The 25,527-nt window shown below is 50.4% G+C and overlaps 1 protein-coding gene across 1 annotated transcript in view; it reads right to left on the bottom strand.

Moving 5' to 3' along the window:
* Window positions 1–269: 269 nt before the first annotated feature.
* Window positions 270–25,527, bottom strand: part of SPNS3 (sphingolipid transporter 3 (putative)) — a 59,272-nt gene continuing 34,014 nt past the window's right edge. Inside the window, exons 9-12 of the mRNA XM_036754278.1 lie at window positions 21,490–21,555; window positions 4,594–4,692; window positions 754–913; window positions 270–301 (exon numbers count right to left, since the gene is read on the bottom strand). Coding sequence (XP_036610173.1) covers window positions 270–301; window positions 754–913; window positions 4,594–4,692; window positions 21,490–21,555 — 357 coding nt within the window. The remainder of the gene's footprint in view (window positions 302–753; window positions 914–4,593; window positions 4,693–21,489; window positions 21,556–25,527) is intronic.

Genomic DNA, 25,527 nt, shown 5'->3' with positions numbered 1-25,527 from the left:
TCCCCTACCCACCCCTCAAGAGAGGCTCTGGCACAGTCAGCCTGGAGAGGGAGGACCAACAGCCCAGTTCCCGGAGGCAGCCAGTTCCAAAGCCAGCACCGAGGGCAGCTCCCCAGCCAAGCCTGCTGATGTTCCTCCTGACTCAGTAAGTTTCTCAGGGCCCAGGCCCAGGTCAAGGTAGCAGGAGACAGCCTGAGGGCAGGGTCAGAGAAAAGCGAAGATGGAGGCTGCTCACTCCTGGGACCCTCAGCCCCAGGAGGCCAAGACCTTTATCCTCTGTGCTCCCAGGACTCTTCGATGGCTGTGGGGACAGAGAAGTTAGCATCAGCGTGGGGAGCAGATAGCCAAGGACTGCATATGACAAGCAGCCACATCTTCACTAAGGCACTCTGGGGGGACAGGGGGTGTGGGGGATGAACATCAGAAGATAGCAACAAGCTCAGGCACCCTCCCCCTACCTGGGACCAAAGGCATGTGAGGGTCAACAGGTCAGCCTGTGGCCAGAGCCCAGAGAAGGCCCACGGAGCAGCACGAGAGCATGGGGGCAGAAAAGCCTCCTTCAAATGCTGGCTCTGAGGTGACCTTGAGTGAGCCCCTTCTGTTTTCTGACCTTCCTCAGTTTCTTCCTTTGTAAAATGAGAGGGTGGACAGGATGACCTCTAAGGTACCTTCTTGCACCAGACCTTTGTGCTTATGAACTTATGAGGCCAAGATAGTTTATAATCCAAAAAGGAAGATAAGCAGATGAGTGACCTGGGGCTGGAGGCAGGCCACGTTCCATGTGGAGGGCAGTCATCAGGAAGCAGGCACCCCCCAGCACATCAACAAAGATGCAGATGAAGAAGCTGTATTGCAGACTTCGGAAAAGCCACAAGGAGGAGTCACCATGGGCTGCCTGGAGGACACTGGACACCTGCTCAGAGAAAAGGAGAGGCTGAGGGAAGCTGGCTGGGAACTGCTTGGCCCCCTGGCAGGGTCTGTGGGTCAGGCTCTCCCAAGATCAAACCCAGGCAATAGCAAGGGCTGTTCACCTTGACCATGGCCTTCCCCTTCCCTTTTCCTGCACCAGCCATTCCCTGCTCCTTCCCCCAGGTCCACCTGCTGCTCTAGCTGTCCTTCAGGTGTCCTGCCCCACAAGCCTTCCCCGGTGATTCTAGTTCCATCAGATCCAATTCAACAAACCTTTATTAATCCCTTGCTAAGGAATGGGCTGGGCACTGTGCTCAGTATTGGGGAGGCAAAGACCAGGGGAAAAAAGCAGGTATAGATCATGCCCTCAGGAAGCCTCTCAGCCTCTGAGAAGATCCAGCATGCCCACAGCTTTATGTGCACGTGCCAACTGGAGGGCAAGAGAACTGACAGACCAAGAGAGAGATCAGGGAAGGCTTCCTGTAGGAGGCACAGCAACCTCCCCTTTCTGGTCTTCTATAGCACTTGGGCCTGAGATGTGCCCACACACTGTCATGTCCTGCCGGATGTTTCAGGAGTGGGTGCCATCTCCCCAGGTGGCATGTGGCCACCTCATCTTCTCCCTGCCCCAAGGCTTCATGTGGGGGTCATCTATGTCACCTCACTTCATGCAGTCAACTTGTTCTTGAAAAGGCAGGTAAAAAGTGACCTCTGGGCAATTGTTTGGGATACTCAGTACCCTGGGGAAATTTGCTGCTTAAAGGAATCCCATAGGAATTCCTTTTCTTCAAGCAAAGAGCCATCGTGTAAAATTTGCCTGGTTTACCTTTTGTGGAAAATGAGATTTGCCCACAGATCAGCTCACCATAAAGTTTCAGATTTGGAAGTTTGAGGGGCTCTGCTAACTTCCCTTTCAAGTGCTCCCCAAGGTCCCTGTCCACTATCAGTATCATTCTGTTAGTTTGCCTTAGATGAAGTTGGCCGTTAGTTTTGGACTGAATTTGAGGTGACCTCATGCAAGGAAGACCCATGCCAGAAGATCAGAGGCAGCTGCTTCTGGCTTCAGATGCTACTTGAGGGCACATCTCAAAGGCTTCAGACCTGCTGAATTCTCTTCAAAGCAGCCCCTTCCACCTTCTGTGGGGAAAGGGGCAGGAGAAGAGAAAAGTGTTTGGTTGAATAAAAAGAAGGAAATTGTGAAGGTGGCTTGAAGGGGTTTGCACTTGTGAAGAAGGCCAGAGACTGAATGAATTTGTGGAGACAATGAGGAAAATTTAAAAGAGAACCATCTCCCATCCAAAGGCAATTTCTAGTAACTCCCAAGGAAGATTGGAGGAGGGGGAGCAGGGATAAGGAGAAACAAGAAGGAACCAGGAGCAGAAACAAAGATTAAGAAGGATTCTTAAGAACTGCTTTGAAGAGGGGGACAGAAGGAGAATGCAATTGGGAACGACAGGCAGGAGAGAAAAGATAAGCAAATAGCCAGTGAATGAATTGGCCACAAAATTGGTAATTAGACCAGACTGGCAAATAATAAATATGAGGTTGGCCTGAAGGAAGAGAAGTTTGGTATGGCTGTAACATTCATAAGAAGCTCTAAAGTTTAGCATCCTCAAGCATTTCAAAAATAAGGCTGAGAGGCTCCATCAGCGGGAAAGCAGGATGATTTTTGCAGCATCTTCCAGAAAGGGCAATATTTGGATTTTGGTCACAGCCAAGTGGCTGCTCTCTAGGTTTCAAGTGTTCAAGTATCTACACATATACATACTGGAGTTTCTCTCCCTCTCCCTCTCCCTCTCCCTCCCTCCGTTTCTCTCTGTCTCTCTGTCTCTCTCTCTCTCTCTCTCTCTCTCTCTCTCTCTCGTCTCTCTCTCTCTGTCTCTCTCTCTGTCTCTCTCTCTGTCTCTCTCTCTCTCTCTCTCTCTCTCTCTCTCTCTCTCCAAAAAGTAGCCAGCAATGACTCCTGGACTAGCCTAATTATAAGTTCCTCCTTCAGAAGGTAGAGGCACCACCTAGAGATCTGATTCTCACATCTGGGAAGGCAGAGATTGTTAGGACTGGAAGGATGGGAATCCTGGGGGGTGGGAGGAGGAAGTGACCGACCCTCCTCCCTAGAACCTAGGTGAGAGGTGAGGAAAGCCACACACAGTCCAATCTGCCCTCTAGGTATGGAGAAAACAAATTTCAGAGGTGAAGATGGTTAGACATCATGGACTAAAATTCTGTAAGAGAAGCCAATCTAGGGGTGATGACAACTCATGAGAATGACTGTTAGGACAGAAAGGGAAGTGATTCCAATGAGAAAGAAAAAACTGGGGTTTGTATAAAGAGACCTCAATGGCTTCCTCTCTCTGGGTTTGTGACTCTGTTCTGGTCTGATTCTCTCCCTGCCTGGCCACTGCTTCTTGGCTTCCTCTCATGGCTCTTTATCCAGGTCACACCCATTAGCCACAGGTGTCTGCCAGACCTTTACCTTGGGCCCCCCTTCTCTTTTTCCTCTCTATGATTTCTTTGAGTGATCTCTTCAACTCCCTTGGGTTCAATTAGTATCTTTAAGCAGAGGATGCTTGATCTGTAAAGATAGCCTGAGTTTCTCACCTGAGCTTCAGTCTCTTATCACCAAATGCCTTTTGGACGTGTCTAAAATGTCCCGGCAGTATCTCATACTCAGCATATCCAAAATGGAACTCATCAGCTTTCCCCCAAACCTTGCCCACTCACCAATTTTCCTCCTACTATTGAAGGCACTTGCTTTTTTTTGTTTCTTTCTTTGTAGAGGGGAAGGCAAGGCAATTGGGGTTAAGTGACTTGCCCAAGGTCACACAGCTAGTAAGTGTGTCACGTATCTAAGGCCAGATTTGAACTCAGGTCCTCCTGACTCCAGGGCCAGTGCTCTACTCACTGCACCAGCTAGCTGCCCCGCTGCTGCACTTTTGGTCACTCACAACCTCATTGTCATGCCTGATTCCTTCCTACGTGTCTCACTGGGGAGGTGATGTTACCACATCTGGTCCTTTCTGCCTCCCTGTTGCTTCTCAGACATCTCTTCTCTGTATTCCCCCAGCCACCAGCCCAGTCCAGACCTTTCTCAGTCCTGCTGGACTCTCACAGTAACCTCCTGGTTGGCAGCTCTAATTCATCTCTCTCCCTCCAATCCACCCTCCATGTGGCTGCCAAAATTGGGGCTGGGCACAACTTTTTACCTCCAACTCTGCCCTGAATTCATCGTTTCCCATTTCCACAGATCAGAGTGGAGTGATTCCCATGTCCTCAGTCTCTGGCTAGCAAGTCTCACAACTGATGTTTGAAAAGCCATAGCCTAGGAGAGGGACCAGGCTTGTTCTCCTTGGCCCCCGAAGGCAGAGCTGGGAGCCACAAAAGGAGGGATGGGGGAGCTTCAAAGAGGCCAGTTGAGGCCAGAGAGCAGGAAGATCTTCCTCACACTGAAAGCTGTCCCAGAGTGGAGCTGGTTGCCTGATTGGGGTGGGGGGTGGTAAGAGATAGATGACCACTTACTGGTGGTGTTCCAGAGGAGATTATGGGGTGCAATGTGGTCTGAATGGGATGTCCCTGAGGGACTTTCCAACTCAGACACTCTCCAACATAGGTGGTCCAGCCCCAGGGAGGGAAAGCACCCTTTTCTTCCTTCGAGAAAGCAATCCCTGCCCCTTCTCAAGTCCTTACTTGTCCAATGAGGTAGGGGCTGCCAGCATCTCCCAAGATGTGGCCCACAGTGATCTGCAATGCTTCTGCAGTTCCTCGTCGGCTAGGCATAACCACAGACTATAAGACAGAGGAGAGAAAAGTCAGACTCATTATGGGCATCATAAAAGCCATCCCCAGCTCCTCTCCCTCCCCCTCCACCAGGAGGTCAGTGCCCACATGTCCTGGCATGGCCACATATGAGCCAGACAGGGCTGCCTTTACCAGTAGGCAGAGAAGATGGTGAGAGGGATGTGTCCTCTCTGGACAAGCAGGATTTTGATGGATGTAGAACAAGAAAAGCCTAGCCCTGAATAACTGTTCATGTGTCAGGGTAGGGATGAACATGGCAGTCCATGAACAGAGGACACCCAGGACCCAGTGACTGAATCCAAGGGAGGGACTGGACTGGTTGAGGCCATGTGTAGGGTGGGACCAGATTGATGGGACATCTTGAAGTCTAGGGAAGGAAGTTGGTATTGACCTGATGGCAAACAGGGGTCACAGTAGACTCTTGGAAGGCAGAGTAGTTGGGATGAAGAAGAAGCGGAGGATGATCTGGGGGTCAGGGAAGGAACCCTGAAGAGCAGCAGCCAGGGAGCCTCTATGCCTGCCCAGGAGGAGAGGCAGAGGGCTGGCCCACATGACAACCTGGACAAGTCAGCATGACTGACTCACCTCCTCCCACCCTTACAAGGAGTTTGGGCTCATTCTGGTCAGAAGAAAAATGGACCCAAAGTCTCTGCCCCCATTCCTCCCCCCATGCTCAGTCACCTGATTAGTGGTGGGATTGAGAGAAATAAAAACTCAGGAGGGTTTTGCCCCAGTTCAGAAACAAACAAGCTGAGATGTGGGACTTTGTTGCTCAGTCCTGCTCCTCCCCAACCTCTCTGTGGCCTTTGAGACTCTTGGTCACTCTCTCCTCCTTGACACTCTCTTTTCTTTAGGCCTTCTGGACACTCCTGACACCTCCTGGTTCTTCTCCTACCTCTCTGATCACTCCTTCTCTGCTTCCCTTTACTGGACCCTCGTCTGAATCATGCCTGCTAACTGTGGCTCTCCTCCAAGGCTCAATCAGTAAATAAACATTTATTAAGCACCTACTATATGCCAGGCACTGTGCTAAGTGCTGGGGATACAAAAAGGCAAAAGCCAGTCCCTGCCTTCAAAGAGCTTAAAATCTGGTCAAGGAGACAACATGCAAACAACTATGTACAAAACAAGTCACATCAAGATAAGGAAAAATGGACTGAGGGAAGGCACTGGAATTAAGGGGGGCTGGGAAAGGCGGGATTTTAGTTGGGACTCCAAGTGGGCCTCTTCTCTCTGTGTACTCTTTCACTTGGTGACGTCATCAGCTCCTCCAGATTCAGTGCTCATTTCTGCTGTTCACTTGTTTCAGTCATGTCTGACTCTTCGTGACCATTTGGGGTTTTCTTGGCAAAGACACTGGAGTGGTTTGCCAATTCCTTCTCCAGCTCATTTTACAGATGAGGAAACTGAGGCAAACAGTGCCTTTCCCAGGGTCACACAGCTACTAAATGTCTGAGGACAGATGGGAACTCAAGGAGATTAGTCTTCAGGTCCAGTGCTCTATCCACTGCACCACCTAGATGCCTCATCTCCATCCTGATGATTCCCAAATCTACTTAGCCAGCCCTGGCCTCGCTGCTAATTTCCGGTCTTGAATCTCCAACTGCCTATTGAACGTCTCAAGCTGGATGTCCAGTAGACGTCTTAAACTCAGCATGTCCAGAATAGAACTCATCATCTTTCTCACCCCGAGCCCTCCCCTCTTCCAAATTCCCCTGTTACTTTCAAGGGCACCATCATCCCCCCGTCCCCCAGGCTCACAGCCTAGGTCCCATACTCAACTCCTCATTGTCTCTCACCCCCAGATCCAATCTGTTGCCAAGGCCTGTCTAGTTTACCTAGGAAACATCTCTCCCCTCTGCCCCCTTCTCTTCTCTGACCCTGCCCTCACCCTGGGGCAGACCCTCCTCACCTCCCACCTGGACTGTTGCAGCAGCTGCCGGGGTGGGGATCTGCCTGCCTCAGGTCTCTCCCCCCTCCTCCTCTCAGCCACTCCTCCTAAAGCTGACCACATGTCCCTCTACTCAATATACTCCAGGGGCTCCCTCTCACCTCCAGAATAGATACAAGATCCTCTGTTTGGCATTCACAGACACCTGGCCCCCTCCTCCCTCTCCAGTCTTCTTACACCTGACAGCCCCACATATTCTGCTTGTCTGACTGTTCCCTTGCTGGATCATCATTCATGTCCTGCCTCCTCCTACCTGTGGGTCCCACCCAGGCCAGGCTTTGTCCTGAGCCACCTTCTTTTTCTCTGGGTGATCTCATCAGTTACCATGGATTCATCTATCTTCCTGAGGTCTTTACTTCCCAGATCGCTATGTCCTGCCTTCTCCTCTATCCCAAACTCCAGTTCCCTAATCTCTAACTGCCTGTCAGATGTCTCAGAACCATCTCAAACATCAACTTATTTCTCCACCTAGCCCCTTTCCCAATCTTATGTTTCTGTCAAGGGCTTCGCCCTTGTCCTAGTCATGAAGGTTCATAGCCTTGGAGACAATTACAGCTGCTTGTTCTCACACACTGATCCCCACAACCATTCAGCTGCTATGTCTCCTCAATTCTACCTTCACATCCTCCCTCATGTGCTAAACCCACCCAGAAGAATTGTAAGCTCCTTTAGGGGTCAAGAAGAATGTGCAATGCCGGAAGAAGGATCTCATGCAGGCACACTAATGGCCTCTAAAAACCTTGGCTTCCAGATAATCAAAGCCTTCCCCTTGGCCCCTCAGACCTTTTTTGCTCTACTGGACTCTGTTCTCTTAATGCCCCAGAATGCCTGTCTCCCAGATGTGTCTACCCATCCTCTGCTCCAGAGAATCCCACAGACCCCTTTGGCAAAGTAGGCTTCCTTAGAACTATTATCCCCCATTCAATGGATGGAAAGACTTACTCTATCCCTATTAGGAAGGCTAAGATTTGAACCTCAAATGGCCAATTTCCTGAGCAAGACCCATGGAACCCACCCCCATCTCCACTACCAGGTGGTTCCCACAAACCCATCCATTATGTCCTCCATTTAGCAACCAAACCTAGGTGTGGACGCTGGAATGCAGAAAGAGAAGGGGGAAGAGTTGGCCCAGGAAGGCAGTGGCACACCTTAAAGGTGGGGCCAGGGTGAAGGAGGAAGAGGGACAGAAACATCTGCTGGTGACACAGACACACAAGTTTGGAGAAGATCCTGCTCTGTCTGAAGGGGGAGTGGAAGGCTAGTCCCATTTCCTGGGATGGAAAGCCCAACTGAGAATGAACCAAGTACACAATGAGCCATTTTCCTAGCCCACAGGGAGGAGTGACCCAGAGCTGAACCCAGTCCAGCAAGCAGCAAGTGAGCATGAGCTGTCCCTCCGGCAGTGGGTATGGGCTGTGCTGAGCCTTACACACTCCTTCAGCTGGTCCCTCTTAGGATCACAGCACACATTGATGAGATGATTAAATGGCATTGAGGCATCATCAGTCCGCACCCAAAGTTGGGGTCAGTCTGTGGCTGGTAACAGAAGTAGCTAGTGCTCACAGGGCTCTAACCCAGAACCTTGCCCTTCCTTAGCCACAGGATCCAGACCACTGGTCTAAGCAGCCCCAGACTCATCCCACTCCAAAGAAGAGGGGTTTGCCTGAAGCTGCTGTGTTAATTCCTTCATACTTCTGCCTGTGGCCAGAGTCTCCCTCCAGAAGGAAGGTCCCAGCTGGCTCATCTCCTCCCATGTCAAAGGGCCCTGCTCAGGCTCCAGCAGGTCCTAGGATGCTATTTGATGGAAAGCATCTTCTCAGAGCCTGCACGCCCAAAGCTTGTGTTCATGTGTGTGGGAAGTCCATCTTCTCTGAAACCTCAGGGTGGGCCCTCTCCCCATGCACTGGAGTCTGTAACTGTGGCACACACATTTCCTGGGGCTCAGCACCACAGGAAGGGGTTAAGAAGCATCTCCATCTCAGACATCACCAGCAGACTCCACATGCCCCTGTCGCCAGCAGATGGAATGCGTGCTAATTACACATCCATAAAATAACAGGTTGAAGAAACAAGGTGTGCATTGACGTCTGGAGAATGGAAACATGCTATGGATAATTATGTGGGTTTGAGAAACAGAATCTTGTTGTTGGGTGGAAGGAAGCCTTTTGGATGGAGATAATGGAAGCGCTGAGCTGCAGGAAGGTGTACTCCAGGCAGGGCCATGCCCATTGGGTACAGTGTGTTCTGTACTCATATTTCATGCCACTCTAGACATCATGAGCCTCCAAAAGGGCTCATTTTAGGAACATTAAGAAGCTCTGCTTCCAGAGTCACTCACACTGTTTCCTAAGACAAAGCTCTGCTACTTCTCAGAGGGGCCCTTTTTCTCCCTTCTCCCATGGTGCCAAGAAGGAAGGGGGCAGGAAGCACATCCACGTATGTGATAATTAAGGAGAACCACAAGAGCTTAGTGCTGAATGATAGGGCTGGAGAGGCCATCCCATCAGTCTAACCTCCTGTCTGATGCAAGAATCAGAGGACCACAGATCTCAAAGATAAAGGGACTTCAGAGGCTGTCTGATCTAACACCTTCATTTTACAGGTGAGAAAACAGGCCCAGAGGAAGTGGAGTGACCTAGGAAATACTGGAGGTAGACCTGGAGCCCAGGTCTATGAATTCTGTGATGTGAAAGGTCCAGTCAGCCTCTTTCTTCAAGTGGACCCAAGAGCCCAAACCTCCTGCCAGTAGCTGGAGGCTCATGTTTGGGTCTAGGGAGAGACCAGCAGGAGGCCCAGGCTTCAAAGCCCACGTTCGGTACTTCCTACCTGTCTGGCTCTTGAGAAGGTCACTCCACTTGCCTGGGCCTCTGTTTCCTCAGGGTATCTCCTAGGCTTTCTCCCCTGGCTGATTGCCAAGGGCAGAGTGCACTGGCCACAGCTGGACTGGGCTTTTGGCACCAGGTGGGTACAGGCCACAGATTGTGTTCAGTCACTGGCCAGGTGTGAGCCAGCACAGAGGGAAGAGTTTGGTGGCCTTGGCTCTGGAGAGGATGGCACCTCGTGAAGAGAGACAGAGTCTTTGGAAGAGAGCGGTCTTCCCTTCTCTTCCACAGAGGTGACATTCCTTGGTCACTTTTGCCCCCTTCTGACAGGGTAATTATTATGAACTCAAAGTTCTGTAGCAAGTTTACAAAAACAGCTCCTCCAACACCATGGTGAGGTAGGTGTACCAAAAATGGTCATTTTACAGCTGAGGAAACTGAGGTGGAGGCCAAGTGATTTTGATGAATTGTAGCATTTGAAAGGACTTCGATGTGACTGGTCCAATTTGTAACTGAATGAGATTCATTTTGGCACCATTCATGATTTCCAGCCCCTGCTTGCAGACTTCCAGTGAGGAGAGCTCACTCCCTCCTGAAGCAGCCCATGCCAATTCTAGACAGCTCTAGTTGTAGGAAGTTGTCCTGATGTCCACTGTAGTCCTTCCTTCTTTAACTTCCCCCATTGCTCCTGATTCTGTCCTCTGGGGACAGCAGAATAAGCCTAATCCCTTCTCTTAATGACAGTCCTTCAAATACTCAAAGACAGCTGTGATGGACCCTCAGTCTTCTCCAGGCTAAATACAGCCCCTTCCTTTGATCCTCATGCAGCATAGACTCAAAGTCATTCCCCCAGAGTCTGTCTGGGACAGTGATTTTCTTTTCTTTTCTCTTCTTTTTGCTTCAGATATTTTGTTTTTTCCAATTACATGTAAATTTTTCAGACATTTGTTTTTTTAAAATTTTGAATTCCTAATTCTTTCCCTCCCTCTCTCCCATCCTCCCTCATTGAGAAGGCAAACGATTTGATATAGGTTATACACATGCAGACATGCAAAACATATTTTCATATTAGTTATGTTGTGAAAGAAAACACAGACAAAAAAGAAATAAAATAAAGAAATCCCAAAAAAGTCTACTTTGATCTGCATCCACCTTCACCTGTTCTTTCTCTGGAGGTGGAGAACATTCTTCCTAGTGAGTCCTTGGGAATTGTCTTGGCTCACTGTATTGCTGAGAAGAGCTAAGACACTCACATTTGGTCTTTGTACAACATTGCTGCTGCTGTATAAAATGTTCTCCTGGTCTTCTCACTTCACTCTGCATCAGTTCATGTCTTCCCAGGTTTTTCTGAGAGCATCCTTCTTATCATTTCTTAAAGCATGATAGTATTCCTACCACAATCATATACCATAATTTGTTCAGCTTTTCGCTAATTGATGGACATCACCTCAATTTCCAATTCTTTGCCACCACAAAAAGAGCTCCTATAAATATTTTTTGTATATATAGATCCTTTTCCTTTCCTTTTAAAAAAATCTCTTTAGAATAGAGACCTATCAATGATATATATTGCTGGGTGAAAGGGTATGTACAGTTTTATAGCCTTCTGGGTGCAGTTCCAACTTGCTCTAGGAGGATGATTTTCAAGGTCTATGGGTCTGTGATGTCCCTGCCTCCTTTCTGCCTGGGACCAATTCATGGAGGCCAACTAGATCATTTTGTATTTGATCTTGCATCCCTCCAAAGCAGATCCCATTCTTTGAGAGGGAAGGACTTCAAAGGAACATGCACTGGCACTTCTGTGGAAGAGCAAAAAGGCAGCAAGGGTGAAAGTCTGTTCTCTCTTCAAGCAAGTGATGCCTTGAGACCTTATATAGCCCAGATATCGCATTCCTTTTCCTCCAGAGCTCTGGCAGCTGCTTCTGCTGCTAGTGATGTTGGGGCAAATGTAGCTAATAATCCAAATCAGAACCTTCCTCTCACTCTTACCCTCCCCAGCACCCCAGGACCAAACACCCAGGTTCCATTTGGCTGGCAATCAGTCAGAAGGTGTTCCTCAGGCCCAGACACCACCTCACTCATTGGATTCAAGCTTATCTGCATCCCAACTTCATTGGATGAGGAGGAATCTGCTCATCCTCCACATGGGTCAGATCTCAGAGCCACAAGGGCCTGCTTTCCTGTCCTACCTGACACAACTTGGTTGTGTGAACCTGCAAGGCACTTCGCTTTCAGCACCATGGACAGCTCTCCAAGCCTACAAACTGGGGAGTCAGTGCCAGCCTGGCATGGTAGAGGGAGTTCACCAATGAAATCACAGGTCTAATTCCCCCTCCCCACCCCTACCTGCAAATCCCTGAGGACAGGATCAGATGTCAAATCTCAGGTTCTTTTCACCTATCCTCAAAGGACCGGTTTTAAATCCTTCTCTCTTCTCTTCAAAGTCCATGTGTCCCATGCCCTAGAAGGGTTAACATGTCATCCTTGCTCTGCCACAAACTCCCTACTGGCCCTGGGGAAGTCACTTGCCACTCCTGTGCCTGCTGCTAACTTTCTGTGGACGTTGGGCAAGCTATTGTCTTCAGGCTTCAGTGTCCTCCTCTATGAAATGAAGGGGCTGCAGGAGAGTGTTTGTAATGGTCCTTCCAGCTCTAACATTCTAGAGCTATAGAACCAGAGTCATAGGATGATCCTGAGATTCTAGTTCTGAGGTCCCATCATCTTATCATTCTATGGTTTTAATATCTTACAGTCCTATGGTCCTATCGTGCTATGGTCCTAGGTTTCCATCATCCAATGGTTTTATATTCTAGGATCCTGTGTTTCTGTGGTCCCATGTTCCTAGTTCCAACTCTGTGATCCTGTATCCTACAAAGCACCAAGTCCACATGAGTTTGCACACTGCTGGAAATGCAGCCCAGATGTGCATATAATGTCAACAAGTAACACAGGACAAATGGAAAGGACAGGATCATTAACTCCGCTTCGGAGGTGTCACCTCCACAGTTCAGATGCTAATAGCTCCAAGTTGTTAATCATGCTAATTTAGTGCTAAAATAATGCCAAGCTGATGATGGTGTTAATTTTGTGCTAAAATATGCAGATGATTTCTGCTGCTTCTTCTGAAATGTACCATCGGCCAAGGCTAAGGCAAAGATGAGCTTGGGAATTTTGACATTAGCCAAGTTTGGAGCTTCATCCAGAAGATTTGTGTCTATGTTTAAATTGCAGCATCCTAGAATCTCCGTGTTAGAAGGAACGCTGGAGGTCACCAAGTCCAAGCCTGACCAGAGGAAGATTTCCTTTTATAACCTGCTCAACAAGTGCTCACAGACTTGGCTCCCTTACTCCTGCACGTGCTGGATGGCCCTGAACAAATCACTTGGCTTGTCTGAGCTTCAATTGTCTCCCTGATGCCCAGAGTACTTCAAAGGTGGTTGTGAGGATCAAATAAGATGACTGTGTAACCTACTTTGCCAACCTTAAAATGCCAGAAATGCCCAGGATGCCTCGATGGCACTAGTGACTCAACCTGCTCCCACCCCCACCTAAGGGAGCCTATTCCCCTTTGGGGAACCACTGGATTATGTAGAAGTTTTTTCCTGACCAGAAGCCTCAGTTGGCCTCTGCCACTTCCCCCATTGCCCCTTCCAGGACCAAATAGTACAAGGCTGATCCTTCTTCCATGTAACAGCCCTTCAAAGAGTCAAAGACAGGTAGCACACTTCCCTGAGTCTTCTCCTCTCTGCATAAAACAACCTTAGTTCCTTCAACATGACATGATCATGACATGACATGTTTTGAGTCCTTCTAGCATCTAGAGCATTCTCCTTTGGACATATTTCAGCTCAGAATGACCTTCCTAAGATGTGCACCTAGGTCTTCTCCAGATGTGGCCTGACCAGGGCAGGACCACAAGATCAGAGCTATAATTGGAGATGTTGGAAGAGACCTACAGAGCAAGTGATAGGATCATGAGCAGTAGGACACAGAAGGAGGCAGCATCCTACAGGGCCTTTAAAGAGAAGGAGAGGTCCTTTGCTCCCTTGACCATGAGTCTGGCGCTTCCGGGCAAAATCAGTTACTGGAAGAATGAGGATCAGACCCAGGTAAGGTTCCAGGACTTGGGAATGGCATGGCTTCAGTGCCTGGCCCTCCAGAGGAGATCCCACACACACACACACACACACACACACACACACACACACACACACACACACACACACACGTCTCTGTGTGCTTCCCTTGCCTCTTGGGAGGGCTGCCTGGGGAGCAGCATGCTGTGGAAAGCAGAAAACTGCCTTGGGACATGTAGACTAGAGCTAATATTGTCTCCACAATGGCTGTCAGCTTTTCACAACATGCAAATGTTGGAGCTGACTAAGTTGAGAAAAACCATTTAGCCATCTAATTAAGATGAAAGTATCTGACAATGCATGTCCATCAAAGTCTCTTAAAATGAATTTACCTTCCAGGGAGCATTGAATTTATCTCTAAGCCAGATGTAAATCGACTTTTCTTAATGGCATAAGAATTGTATTGAGCAACAGGACCAAAAACCAGAGGCCAAGTTTTCTCTAAGCAGTACTCCGAAACAACTACCGACAACCTGAAAACTGTACCCCAAATTCTCTGTACAACCAATGCCCCCAAGATCAATCTCTCTCCTTAGACTTATCGCTCTAACAATCTCTGGGCCTGCCAACCCTGTGACTGGTCAGGCCTGTCCTCCCTTGGGTGTTGCATGTGCTGTAGTGGGCATCTTCCCAGGGGAGGTGGTCATCATAAAGGAATCCATGAAGCTTGGGTAATTCTGGTACTGATACATGACTTCTAAGTCTGACCTGTCACTCTGAGGTGTATCTGAGAACCCTGGACAGTGCACTTGCTCTCCTTTCTCCATACCCTGATTCCAGGATAGAATCTGAGAGAGCCCTGACTTTCTTAGTTGTCTCATTGGGCTCCCAAATAGAGCTTCCACTTCTCCAAGACCACCAGGCCTTCTCCATGTGTCCAGTCATTCTTCCCTGTCCCAAAACATGGAGTAGTTGATTTTTGAATTCATGTAGGACTTTTTGAAAACCTGCATTAAATTTCATTTAATTATAGATTAATTATAGATTCAGACCATTATCTCAGCTTATCAAGATCACGAGATCATGAGTCTGCCATCCAACATGGCAAGTCTGTCTTCCAGTTTCCTGACATTAGGGGACATCACAAGCATGCTTTCTATGACTCCATCCCAGTGATTGTTTGGGATTCTTTTTAAGTAACAGGACACAGCCCAAGACATGGGCTCAGCCACACACCAGGAAGTCTTTTTGGTCCCCTGAGATGTAGTTGTGGGTGCTGGAAGTCCCTGAGGGAACCTTGGGGTATCTGTCAATCATTTGATTTCTATCTTGTCGAAACAAGACAATCTTTTCCCTGGTAAGGAAAGGGAAAGCCCCACAACAGTTAAGTGAGGGGTGCTCTGTTCTCCCCATCCTGTTACCATTGGCCTACCCAACCCAAGCAGCTCTATCCTGGCTTTGGATTTCCTCCATTTGATGATCTGAACTGAATGAACTCTAGAAACTTCTTCAGAGGCCATCCTGACATTACATTACAGGATTGAGCTACCTCCATCCACCCTTCAAAGTCAAGACAAGAAGTCAACAAGCATGCAGCAGATGCCTACTCCTTGCCCAGGCACTGTGCTAAGTGGTGAACCCTAGGTGTTCCTTAAGATTATGTCATGGGCTCCCTTCTGGTCTCTCCCTGCCTTCTCTCCAGGTGGGATCTCATCCATCCCCAAGTCTTCAGTCATGCACTCCCCACCAGAAACCAAAAAGCAACAACTGTCTCTACAGTCCTTACTTACTCCTCCTTACTGCTTACAGTCTATACCTCTGCCCAGCTCCTGATCAATCTGTCCCTACTCTTAGAATGGTGCCACCATCCTTCTGGTCATTCAGATCCATGAACTCTCCCCTCTCAGACCCCAGCAGATCTCAGATCCTGGTCCTTCCTTTCCATTCCCACTGTGGCCACCCCAGTTCAGGCCCTCATCTCTTCTCCCCTGGACTCTTGAAGTAGCTTCCTGGCTGATCTGCCTGGCATGAGCCAACCCAAAAGTATTTATTAAGCACCTACTGTATACAAAACCAAAAGTGAAAGTCTATGCCCTCAAGCAAAAAGGCAACATTCATTTCCCTCCTTCTGTCCTTCCTTCCTTCCTTCCTTCCTTCCTTCCTTCCTTCCTTCCTTCCTTCCTTCCTTCCTTCCTTCCTTCCTTCTGCCTACCCTGTGCTAGTTGACTTAGTGGAACATGCAGTCAGGGTCTTCAGAAGGCAGCTGACTGCTACTACCTTGGGAGTCTAGGGGTAACCCTGAGTACTTTGAGATGTCTACTACTGTTGCTTATGAGCCCCCACCAGTGCACCACCTCCCACACCTCCATTGACTATCAGACAGAGTTAGAGATACCATAGACTATACATTCACCAGGCAGTAATAGTAAGGACAGTTGTCCTAGGAAGCGCCTCCCAGGCTGGGGCCATAGTCTCCCCTTGATACAAAGATACTGGGTAGAGTGAGATCACGTTTCTAGTATGACAGAAGTGAAACAGCCTTGGTCTTTTTGCTGTGTCTGCAAAGGGCCTTTTGGTCCAGCATTGGACCACAGGTTTCAACCCCATGATTCTATTTCTCTCCTATTCAAAATCCTCTTGGTTGCCAGAAGTCACTTTCCCCTGGACTTATAGTCTAGAAGATTTGAGTTCAAATCCCGCCTCAGTCACTTACTGACTGTGTGATCCAGGCCAAGTCACCTCACCCCTCTCAGCCTCAGTTCCCTCATCTGTAAAACAGAGATGATAATAACACTTACCTGCCAGAATCAAATGAGAGAATCTTTGTAAAATGCTTTGTAGACCTAAAAGCACTACACGAATGCTAGCTAGTGTTCTCCTGCTTTCACTCTGTTCACTTTGCCTCCTCGGTGTATTTGGGTACAAATATCAGAGGCCTGAGTTGTGTCTCCACTCTTGCTGAATATCATGGGGGCCTCCAGCTGGTCTTCTTCCTCCTGGATACCCTGTGGTAACAGCCTTGATGGACATACAGGCAGCTCTCTCCCTTTCTGCCTTTCTGTTCTGAAGTCAGTGTTTTAATCAGTAGTAATGAGGAGACCCCTCCTCTGCACCTCGGGGTTCTGTTTCTGGCCTGAGACTTCAGGTTTCCCTGTTCTACTTCCTAGGTCCCTTGGAGCAGGAGGATTGAGTGTGAGGCACCATCAGGTTTGGTGAGGGGACCTCTCACACTCCAGAGAAGTGCAGGGAAAGGACTCACGTTTCCCAATCACTCATAGCCCTTGGCCCCTCCCGCTGCCCCAATCTCATCAGCTGCTTCCTCCAAGGGTCCATGTCCCCCTTCAGGAGTTCCATGGCCCAGTTCAGAGTCTCTGTGGTTCGTCCTCTCCCAGCCTCCTCCGAGTCCCCTTGCTCTGCCCTCCAGCCCTGGCACAAGCCTGGCTCCCCATCAGCCTCTTGGATTTTCTTTTCCTGTTCTCTCAAGGACTCGCTCACCCTGCTAAGGTGGAATCCAGAACAGCTGTCCTCCAACACACTCCCTTCCTCCTCCTGGGCATGCCTGCCAGCCTGCCTAAAAATAGAAGCACACAGGTATGATCTACACCTGGGTCAAACCCCAGGGAGGGGAGGCGGGGTGTGCAGAGGGCAGAGCCCAGCTGCCAGCCCACTCTTGCTGCTGGCTCATTCTGGGACTTCAGACAAGCCATTTCATTCTTCTGGGCCTGTTTCCTCCTGGGCAAAGTAAGAGGCTCAGACCGGAGAATCTGCCTCTGGAGCCCTTGGCAACTCCAGCATTCTGCAGCTGTTCAGCTGAGGTTCCTGGCGTGGATGGCGCTGGCTCCAGTGGAGACCACTTACTCTTCAAGGACAAAAGAACTCAGAGGAAGAAGAGATTGTCCCCATGTGGAAGCAGGCTCCTGGTGGGAATAGCATCAGCCACCTCCCCAGATGAGAAATAGCGGCCCACTCTGCTGTTTCATGACTCGAGTGAGTGGGAGCCAAGAGATGGCAGAACGAAGTCTCCCCCAGGACTGACAAAGGCAGCTAGCACAAATCCATCCCTGGAGAGGGGCTGAGCTGGGTGCTAGGGGGCCACCTCCACTCTCGCTGCTCCTGGGAGTCACCAGCCTTGGTCCTCCTGGAGAGCAGGCACTGAGAACCTCTGCCCTGAGAGAGGTCTTCACCCTGGGGAGCCCACCACCCAGCTGTCCTGTGAATGGGGGGGGCTCCTCACCCTTCAAGAACACGACAGTAACACCTCCCTCTTACTGGTGGAGGCTGGGGAGACTTTGCAAACAATTAGATCTCTGAAGGAAACTGAGACATCCTTAAGAAAGCAGAATGGTGGATGGGGTGGCCCCCACCTCTGAAACACCCCCAGAGACAAAGCACACCCAATGGTCTCCTTTACATTCTGCGCGGAGCCAGGATGGGGGTGGGGGGAGAGGCTTGGAGAAGACTGGCAGATCCTCCCTCATCCTAATGGGGAAACATGGTTCCCATTGAGGGGTGGCCGCTTGGAGTTGGGGTTTGATGAGGGTCTTGTGCTACAGCCAGACAGCTCACTCCTTGGAGTGCAGAGATGGGAGTAATGATCCTTGGCTGGAGTAATCCTGGAAGGTTTCTCGCAGGTGGGACTTTTGAAGGCAGCCTGCAGTCCGACCGTCAGGAACAATGGAAACAAAGGAGCAAAGAATGGCCAGGCTGAGATGAAGGGAGTGTGGGGGCTGCCAAGCAATGGAAGGGCCCACGGAAGCCTCCAGCCCAACCCTCCAGGTTCCTGAACGACATTCCCTCTGCCATGGGGACTGGAGGCCATCTGGATTGAAAGCCACCTAGCCTCCCCTGAAGGCCTGCCCCGAGCCACCTCATCCCCTCCAGTGTCTCCCACTCACTGCTGTACATTCTGTACCCCTCCCCCACCAACCAGAGCAAATATCACCCCTCCCTCCTCCAAGAAACAGCCTATGGTGGCCAGTCCTCAAGCACCGAGCAAAGGAGATTCACAAAAGTCTGGCTATGGCTTGTAAAGGAGCCTGGTCAGGCTGTCCAGAGGACTGAGTTCTAGTCTCACATCCCTTCCTCTCCCTGGTCTGTTCTCTCCTCATAAAGGCCTGGCTGATCCTGTCTGATCTCCACAGCCTTCCATCAGCCTCCCATTCCTTACATCTCAGATTTAGGCAGTCCTCCAAAGAGGGGCGCACTGCCCCCAGGGACTCACGGGGAGGTGGGAGCTGCTCAGATTGCTGCACCAGAGCTGGTTCTGAAACCACTGGACATGGAAAAGCTTCCCTGCCTCCACTCCCAGGCCCATTCCAGGGCCCATCCTGAGAGAAGACACAGAGCAGAATTGCTCAGTCATTCAGCAACCAGGCCAGAGCTGTCCATAGTTCTAGGAAAGAGCCAAGAGTTCAGCAGCAGAAGGGGCCTTTGTCTTTCCCAGACACCTCATCTGTCCCAAATCCCACTGCTTGGGGAACTAGGTCCCATGCCTCTCTGAGTGCATATCTGCCTCTTCCTTTCCCCCAGATGTCTTTCTGGACATCCAGCAGGTGGTGTGTGTGTGTGTGTGTGTGTGCATATGTATCTGTGTGTGTGTGTATGTGCATATGTATCTGTGTGTGTGTGTGTGTATGGGAGGAGGAGAGATGCACAACAGCTTGAGAGAGCAGGTGGAAGACAGAATCAGAGCCACCTCTACCCCCAGCACATGCGCTTCATCCTCCTGCCCTCCCTCTGTTGAGCATTTCCCACTTGTCCTCTAGGGATCTGCTTTGTACCTGGTCCTTGGCATGTGGTCTGTCCCTTGAGGCTGAGCTCCTGGAGGGTATGGACCGACTTTTGCCTTTCTTGGCATCCCCAGTGCTTAGTGGTGTGCCCACAGACAGCAGACACTTATTAGTTATTGACTATGTGTCGTCTTCCTGGTTAGAGTATGAACTCCCTGAGGGCCGATGCTGTCTTTCTTTCTGCTGACCTAGGGATTCTCTGGGCTTAGCTTGATAATTTAGCCTGTTGCTTTGGTTTGACTTGTCGGGGGCTGTTAGAAGGGCTGGGGATAGCCCACACTCTGTCCCCAGTTTCTCGGAGGCAGGTGGGCAAGCTCCCCAAATCTCCATTTCTTAAGCTTCCTTTTCTGTTTCCTTTTTGTTTTAAAGCTGATCAATGTGGCTCACCTTGACATTACGATTAGTGTGTGTTGTTGCACAAACACAGCTGAGAGGGAATGCCTGAGCATGGCTGATCTTTGCTCAAACTGCAGTACACACACACACACACACACACACACACATTCACCAGAGATTTTTCTCTGCCTGGGGGCTCGAATTGAACAAAAGAGAATTATTGATTTATTTTTGTAACTTCCCAGAACAAGAAGAAAGAAACCAGACTCAGCCTTTCTAGTCAAAGAGTGGGCAGGTTTCTTTAGTGGAGTAATGAGGGAGGCTTATAAGGAGCTGCTTTGAAAAGAAAACCATTCCTCCAGGAAGAGAGTGGCTGGAGGGAAAGGCCTGCACAAAGGCAAGGACCCAGTGGGTAGCAAGCAGAACCTTTGAGAAGGTGAGAGGCTCATGATGGGAGGGCCTGGCCCTCCTCCCCAACACACCCACAATTCTCGGCCCCAGCTCCCATCGTGGCTGGATGAGGACAAAGACCCTAGTGATAGCAGTTACCCTGGGGCTGAATGGGTTGTAGGCATCCCCAGCAACCCCCCTAAAGGATGACCACCTGCTGGCTATGGTGTAGAGATTCTAGGTCAGGATGAGGTGGACTAGAGGCCCTTCCAGCTCTGAATCTAGAATCTCTAGAGTCTAGAATCTAGACTGTCCCAGAATCATTCTGGAGCTGGCCTAAAATCATGTTATCATCCCTCCCCTGCCTGTTCCTTTCTCTGGACTTCAGAAGCAGGCCTCCTCTTCTGCCCTCTCCTCCTGTAATTTCACTCAGCACCCAGGGCCTCCTCATCCTGGAATGGCCTCCCCCACCCTCCCCTCACCATCCTTTCATTGCACAGACCCTCCATGGCCTCATTCCCCTCCTGGCCCTGTTCCTGACTTTCTCTTCAGACTCCGCCCCTGCCACTGACTCTTTCACTCTCCCCTCTCCCCACTTTTTCTGCTTCCTTTTGTGTGTGGCCCTCCCCCATCAAAGTGGAAGTTCCTTGAGAGCATTCTTATCTTTCTTTTTGCTTATATTGGTATCCCCAGCACTTAATGGTAAGCATTTAACAAATGTTTATTTCCTTCTTCCCCCCCTCCCTCTTCCCTTCCTTTCCTCCCTCCTCCCTCTCTCCCTCCCTCCCTCCTTCTTTCCTTCCTTCCTTCCTTCCTTCCTTCCTTCCGTCCTTCCTTCCTTCCTTCCTTCCTTCCTTCCTCCTTCTCTGATCTGAGGGTCATCAAAGGAACACAGCATTAACACTAGAAAGGACCAGCCTAGTCTTTTATTGATCTCCAGTAACTCCTACTCTGGCTAGACTGTGAACTCCCACAAGGCAGAGGCAGCTAGCCCTGTCCAGCAGAGGCCCACGACTCCCAGAAAATAGTCAGTACAGATTGGTGATGGATGCACTGACCAAGGCAAAGGGGCCCAGACCAGCCCAGGGAAGCTCCAATGGAACAGCAGGGTTACTCCAGGAAGTCAGGCAAGGAGTGAGAGTTGGCACTGGGCTGGATTCCACAGCAGCTGAGAGGACTCTACTTCTTACCTTCCCTCCCATGCCCAGCCAGGGCTGGTTCCAACACTGCTCCCCCAGCTCCTCACCCACCCACCACTGTGTTCTGCTCCAGCCAAGGCCCGGTTTGACCCCAAGAGCACCGAGAACTTCTCCCCGGGACCCACATCAAACTCACACCAGCTCACTGTAGGGGGCAAGCCTGGACACTGGATGCTCTTCCCTCCCAGAACCAGCCCCCAACACAGCCCCAGGCTGACTTACCAGCAGGATGTCAGTGACAATGGCCCAGTTGAAAGAGAGAAGGACCTCTCCAAGAGTGAGAAAAACCTGTGGACAGAAGAGCCACTATCATTCTAGCCCTTTCTCCACATGGAGAAGCCCCCGCCTAGGGAGGTAAGCCCCTGGAGGGCCAGGCTGGCCTCCCTCCACTTCCTTCTCGCCTCTGGGTAGGTCCCTCAGTCTGGCATGGATATTCCCAGGCTGCCAGGGGCACCTTCACCCCCACCCACTGCTCATCTGCTCCTCATGACCGAAAGCCTAGAAACAGCCACAGCTCCGGGTGTCGACAAGACAGAGCCAGGGCTCCTGACTGCAGGCCTGGGCATTTCCCCTGCTTCAGTATGCCCCAAGATCTAATCCAAGACTTAGATCAACTTGGCCAGAGTCAACGAATCAAGTCAAAAGGCATTTACTGAATTCTTTCTTTGTGTATCCATGACCTGAGGCCTCATCATCTCTATAGTGAGGCCCGTCAGCACCATGGACATCACAGGTGGGAGTTAAGTGATCGACTCTTCACTGGGATGGCCTAAGGTCCCCACCCTCTCTGGGCTGCCACCGTGGCTCTTGGAGGGCCCTCTCAGCTCTGAGCTCAGTCAGGTGTGGGAGAGAAGCAATGGTGATCCCTAGCCCAGGACTAGAGCCTGGATTGAAGAGCCTCAGAGGCTTCTCCCGTTCCTGCATCTTTAACCCAGCGAGAAAGCAGAGAGACACACACACTGCTGCCCATCCTCCTGAGACCGCCCCAATCCCTGCCTACCACCATGGTCCTCCTGCCCCATCTCTAGATCCTGCTGAGGTTCCCCAGATACCCCCTCCCACCATGCCTTTGGACTCTCCCCCTCTCTTCCCCCTCTAAAAGGCGAACTGTTTGCTGGAGCCCTTGTCCGTTGGGTCTCTAGGCAGCTGCCCCTCCCCCTCCCCAGGCTGGCTCCCAGGGCTGGGCCGGTTCCAGCCTGTTCCCAGTGGTTCTGGCCCTTCCAATGTGCTGTCACAGGCTTGGCCCCAGGAGCCAGACCGCGCATCCCCACTGCCAGGATGAGCACATTGAGGCTCAGCGAGGATTTGTTATTAGTTTTTTAGCGCATTTTTAGAACGCTTTGAGGTGTACAAAGCACTTCACAAATATTCTCATTTGATCTTCGCAATAAATTCTCAAGGTAGAGGCTGTTATTATCCTCCTTTTTCTGACGAGGAAACTGAGGTAGATAGAAGTGACTTGCCCAGAGTCACATTGCTAGTGGCTGAGGCTGGATTTGAACTCGAGTCTGACTCCAGGCCTGATATTCCTGGACCTTCCTATAGAGGATCAAGCATGGAGTCACGAACTTTGTTACATCTGGGAAACTGAACCCAGATGGCGTGTACCTGTGACCAGAGCTGGAGGGGGCTGGGGGAGTGCCAAGTCGGTGCCAAGCAGCCTGGGCTGCTCTCACTGGCCCCAGACTCTTGTGGGAGGCTTCTCGAACCCGGTCAGATGTCATCACCATCTGTCGGCACTAGTCATGGGGCAGGGGAAGGCAGAGCAGTCAGGGGATGTGCCCCAAGACTCTACTCTGAGCTACGGGAGAGCCCTGCTCTGCCCAAGATCTCCCTTCATGCTTTACTGCTTACCCAACCGGGTAAAGAATGTGCCTCATTTTCCCCCTCTGTAATATGGATTAATAGTCCTTGTATTCCTTCTCTCACGGGGACATTGTGAGGAAAGTGCTTTGCAAACCTCGAAGTGCTCTGGAGACCTGAGGGGAGCCCTGGTAAAGCATCCCAGGGAGGCAAGCAGGCTCGCAGGGGGAGATCTGATTTAGCCAGCTCTTTGGAGGAAGCCCTTGGAGGGTCCGGAAGCCATTCATGGCTGTGACGCCACAAGCAGATTCTCACAGCAATCCTTCAAGCAGGGCTGTGCTCTTGGGATAGCTGTCTCCATTACAAGAATACTGAGGCCCAGGGAAGCAAACGGCTGGCCCAGAACCACACGAGGAGTCCCTGACAGGAGCTGAGTAAGAAGAGGACTCAGGTGCCTTGGCTCCAGGCCAGCTACTTCCCATAAGACCACACTTCCTCCATGACGCATTGGGGGGAGTTGCCCTCAGCACATTCTTTTGAGTAGCCACAAAGGTGGAGATCCTTTGTCCTTTGTCCCTTGAGGGTGGACTTGCTTTTCTGGAACAGCCAAATGTCTGTCACTTGGAGTCCAGTGTTGGTCAACATGGGATGGGTGAGGCTATGAAGTAACAAGACAGGTTTTCCAAGGGCCTCCTCAAACTGGCCCCTAAGGACAAAGGTGGGTCTTAGAAAAACACTCCGAGAAATTGCAACATTCTCAGAAGCAGAGGCAAGCCTCCCAGAGAGAACAATGGAAAGGCCAGGCTCTGGCAAGAATCTCAGAATGATGGGAGCTGAAAGAGCTGGAAAGAGCGTGGTCCCTCCCCTCCACAGGCAGGCAGGGACTCTGAATGCAGCCTCAAGCATCAATGGCCCAAAACTTTGACCCTCCACTTTCTAAGCCACTGTATGTTGACACTCAAGTCCTCCACACAGAGCAACTCCAAGGTGAGCCCACCCATGCCGACTCAGGCTCAGAACATGCCCCAGATGTCTCCTTCAAGCCTCTTCGCCATGTGCTGGAGGGTCTCTGCTTGCTTCTTCTGCCTCTCAGTAGGTAATGTGGTCCACCCAGCCTTGTCCTCCACATGCCCAGTGGTGCCAGGGTACCACTTCTCACTCCTAAGGCATTGCTGGCACAGCATGGCATATATTTAGCTGTCAAGTTTCTCTCTTTTCCCTCTTAAGTGACTCACAGATTGCATTATTTGGTGTCCTGTGCTTCACTGCCATAGAGCACCATCACTGGGGGAAGATTAATATTATTAATATTCAAAAAGCAAAGTTTTGTGTCAGGGGTCCCCTGGGAGTGCTTTGAAATCCTTGTACAGACTACATTCATCCAGCCCATTTCCACCCTCCCATTAAACTGTGCCCAGATCACTGTCCACCAGTAGATCATCTCTCCAAGCTAGACATGTGATTGTATTACCACATATGTGGTTGTATGTACTCAATGGACTGTCCACCCAACTGCCCATCCCAGTCTGACAGATGGGCATTCTACATCCATGCTACCTCAATGGACTGTTCACCCAACTGCCCATCCCAGTCTGGCAGATGGGCATTCTACATCCACACTGCCTCAGTGGACTGCCCACCCAACTGCCCATCCCAGTCTGGCAGATGGGCATTCTACATCCACGCTACCTCAGTGGACTGTCCACCCAATTGCCCATCCCAGTCTGGCAGATGGGCATTCTACATCCACGCTACCTCAATGGACTGTCCACCCAACTGCCTATCCCAGTCTGGCAGATGGACATTCTACATCCACGCTACCTCAATGGACTGTCCACCCAGCTATCCATCCAGGTCTGACAGACAAATGCTCTACATCTCTACATCACCAGTCCCTATAGCCTTGTGGGCTTGATGGGATCAGCACCGTGTCATCGGGCCAGAGAAGCATCTGGAGGACCACCCCCTCCCAGGGGATTCTGCTTTGGACTTTTCAGGGAACTACCAGTGTCTGTGATTGTAACAAACCCTGCTCAGCCAAATCTCACATTCTGCCATCTTTGACATGACTAATCAGAGAATCATTAAAGCATCCTTTCTGTCCTTGTGCCTATGGAGGAATCTTACGTGATTTCAGCATGTGGCCAGGAGACTTCTTGGAGCAGTCTCTGAGGCAGTGTTTGCTCAGCCAAATGCTCTTTGTGTAGCTGTGGGATCCTTTGTCTACCTTCCTAAATCAGTTAACTGTGTGATTGGAGAGAAGGGGGCAGGTGAACAGGGAAAGGTCTATTCACCAGATGTCCCCTGAGACGCAGGGGGAGGGGTGCACCATGAGCAAAGCATGGAGACTGGAATGGTAAGGATGAGGAAAGGGGACACGTGTGACTAGCCTAGGTGGCCTGGAAAGTGGAGGATGGGATGGGATGTTGGCGCCAGACATTGGGAGTCCTAGAATGC

This window comes from Trichosurus vulpecula, chromosome 4 (assembly GCF_011100635.1).
Source record: "Trichosurus vulpecula isolate mTriVul1 chromosome 4, mTriVul1.pri, whole genome shotgun sequence".
Taxonomy (NCBI): Eukaryota; Metazoa; Chordata; class Mammalia; order Diprotodontia; family Phalangeridae; genus Trichosurus; species Trichosurus vulpecula.
Note: the sequence above shows the minus strand (reverse complement) of the source record. Positions and strands in the feature narration are given on the sequence as shown.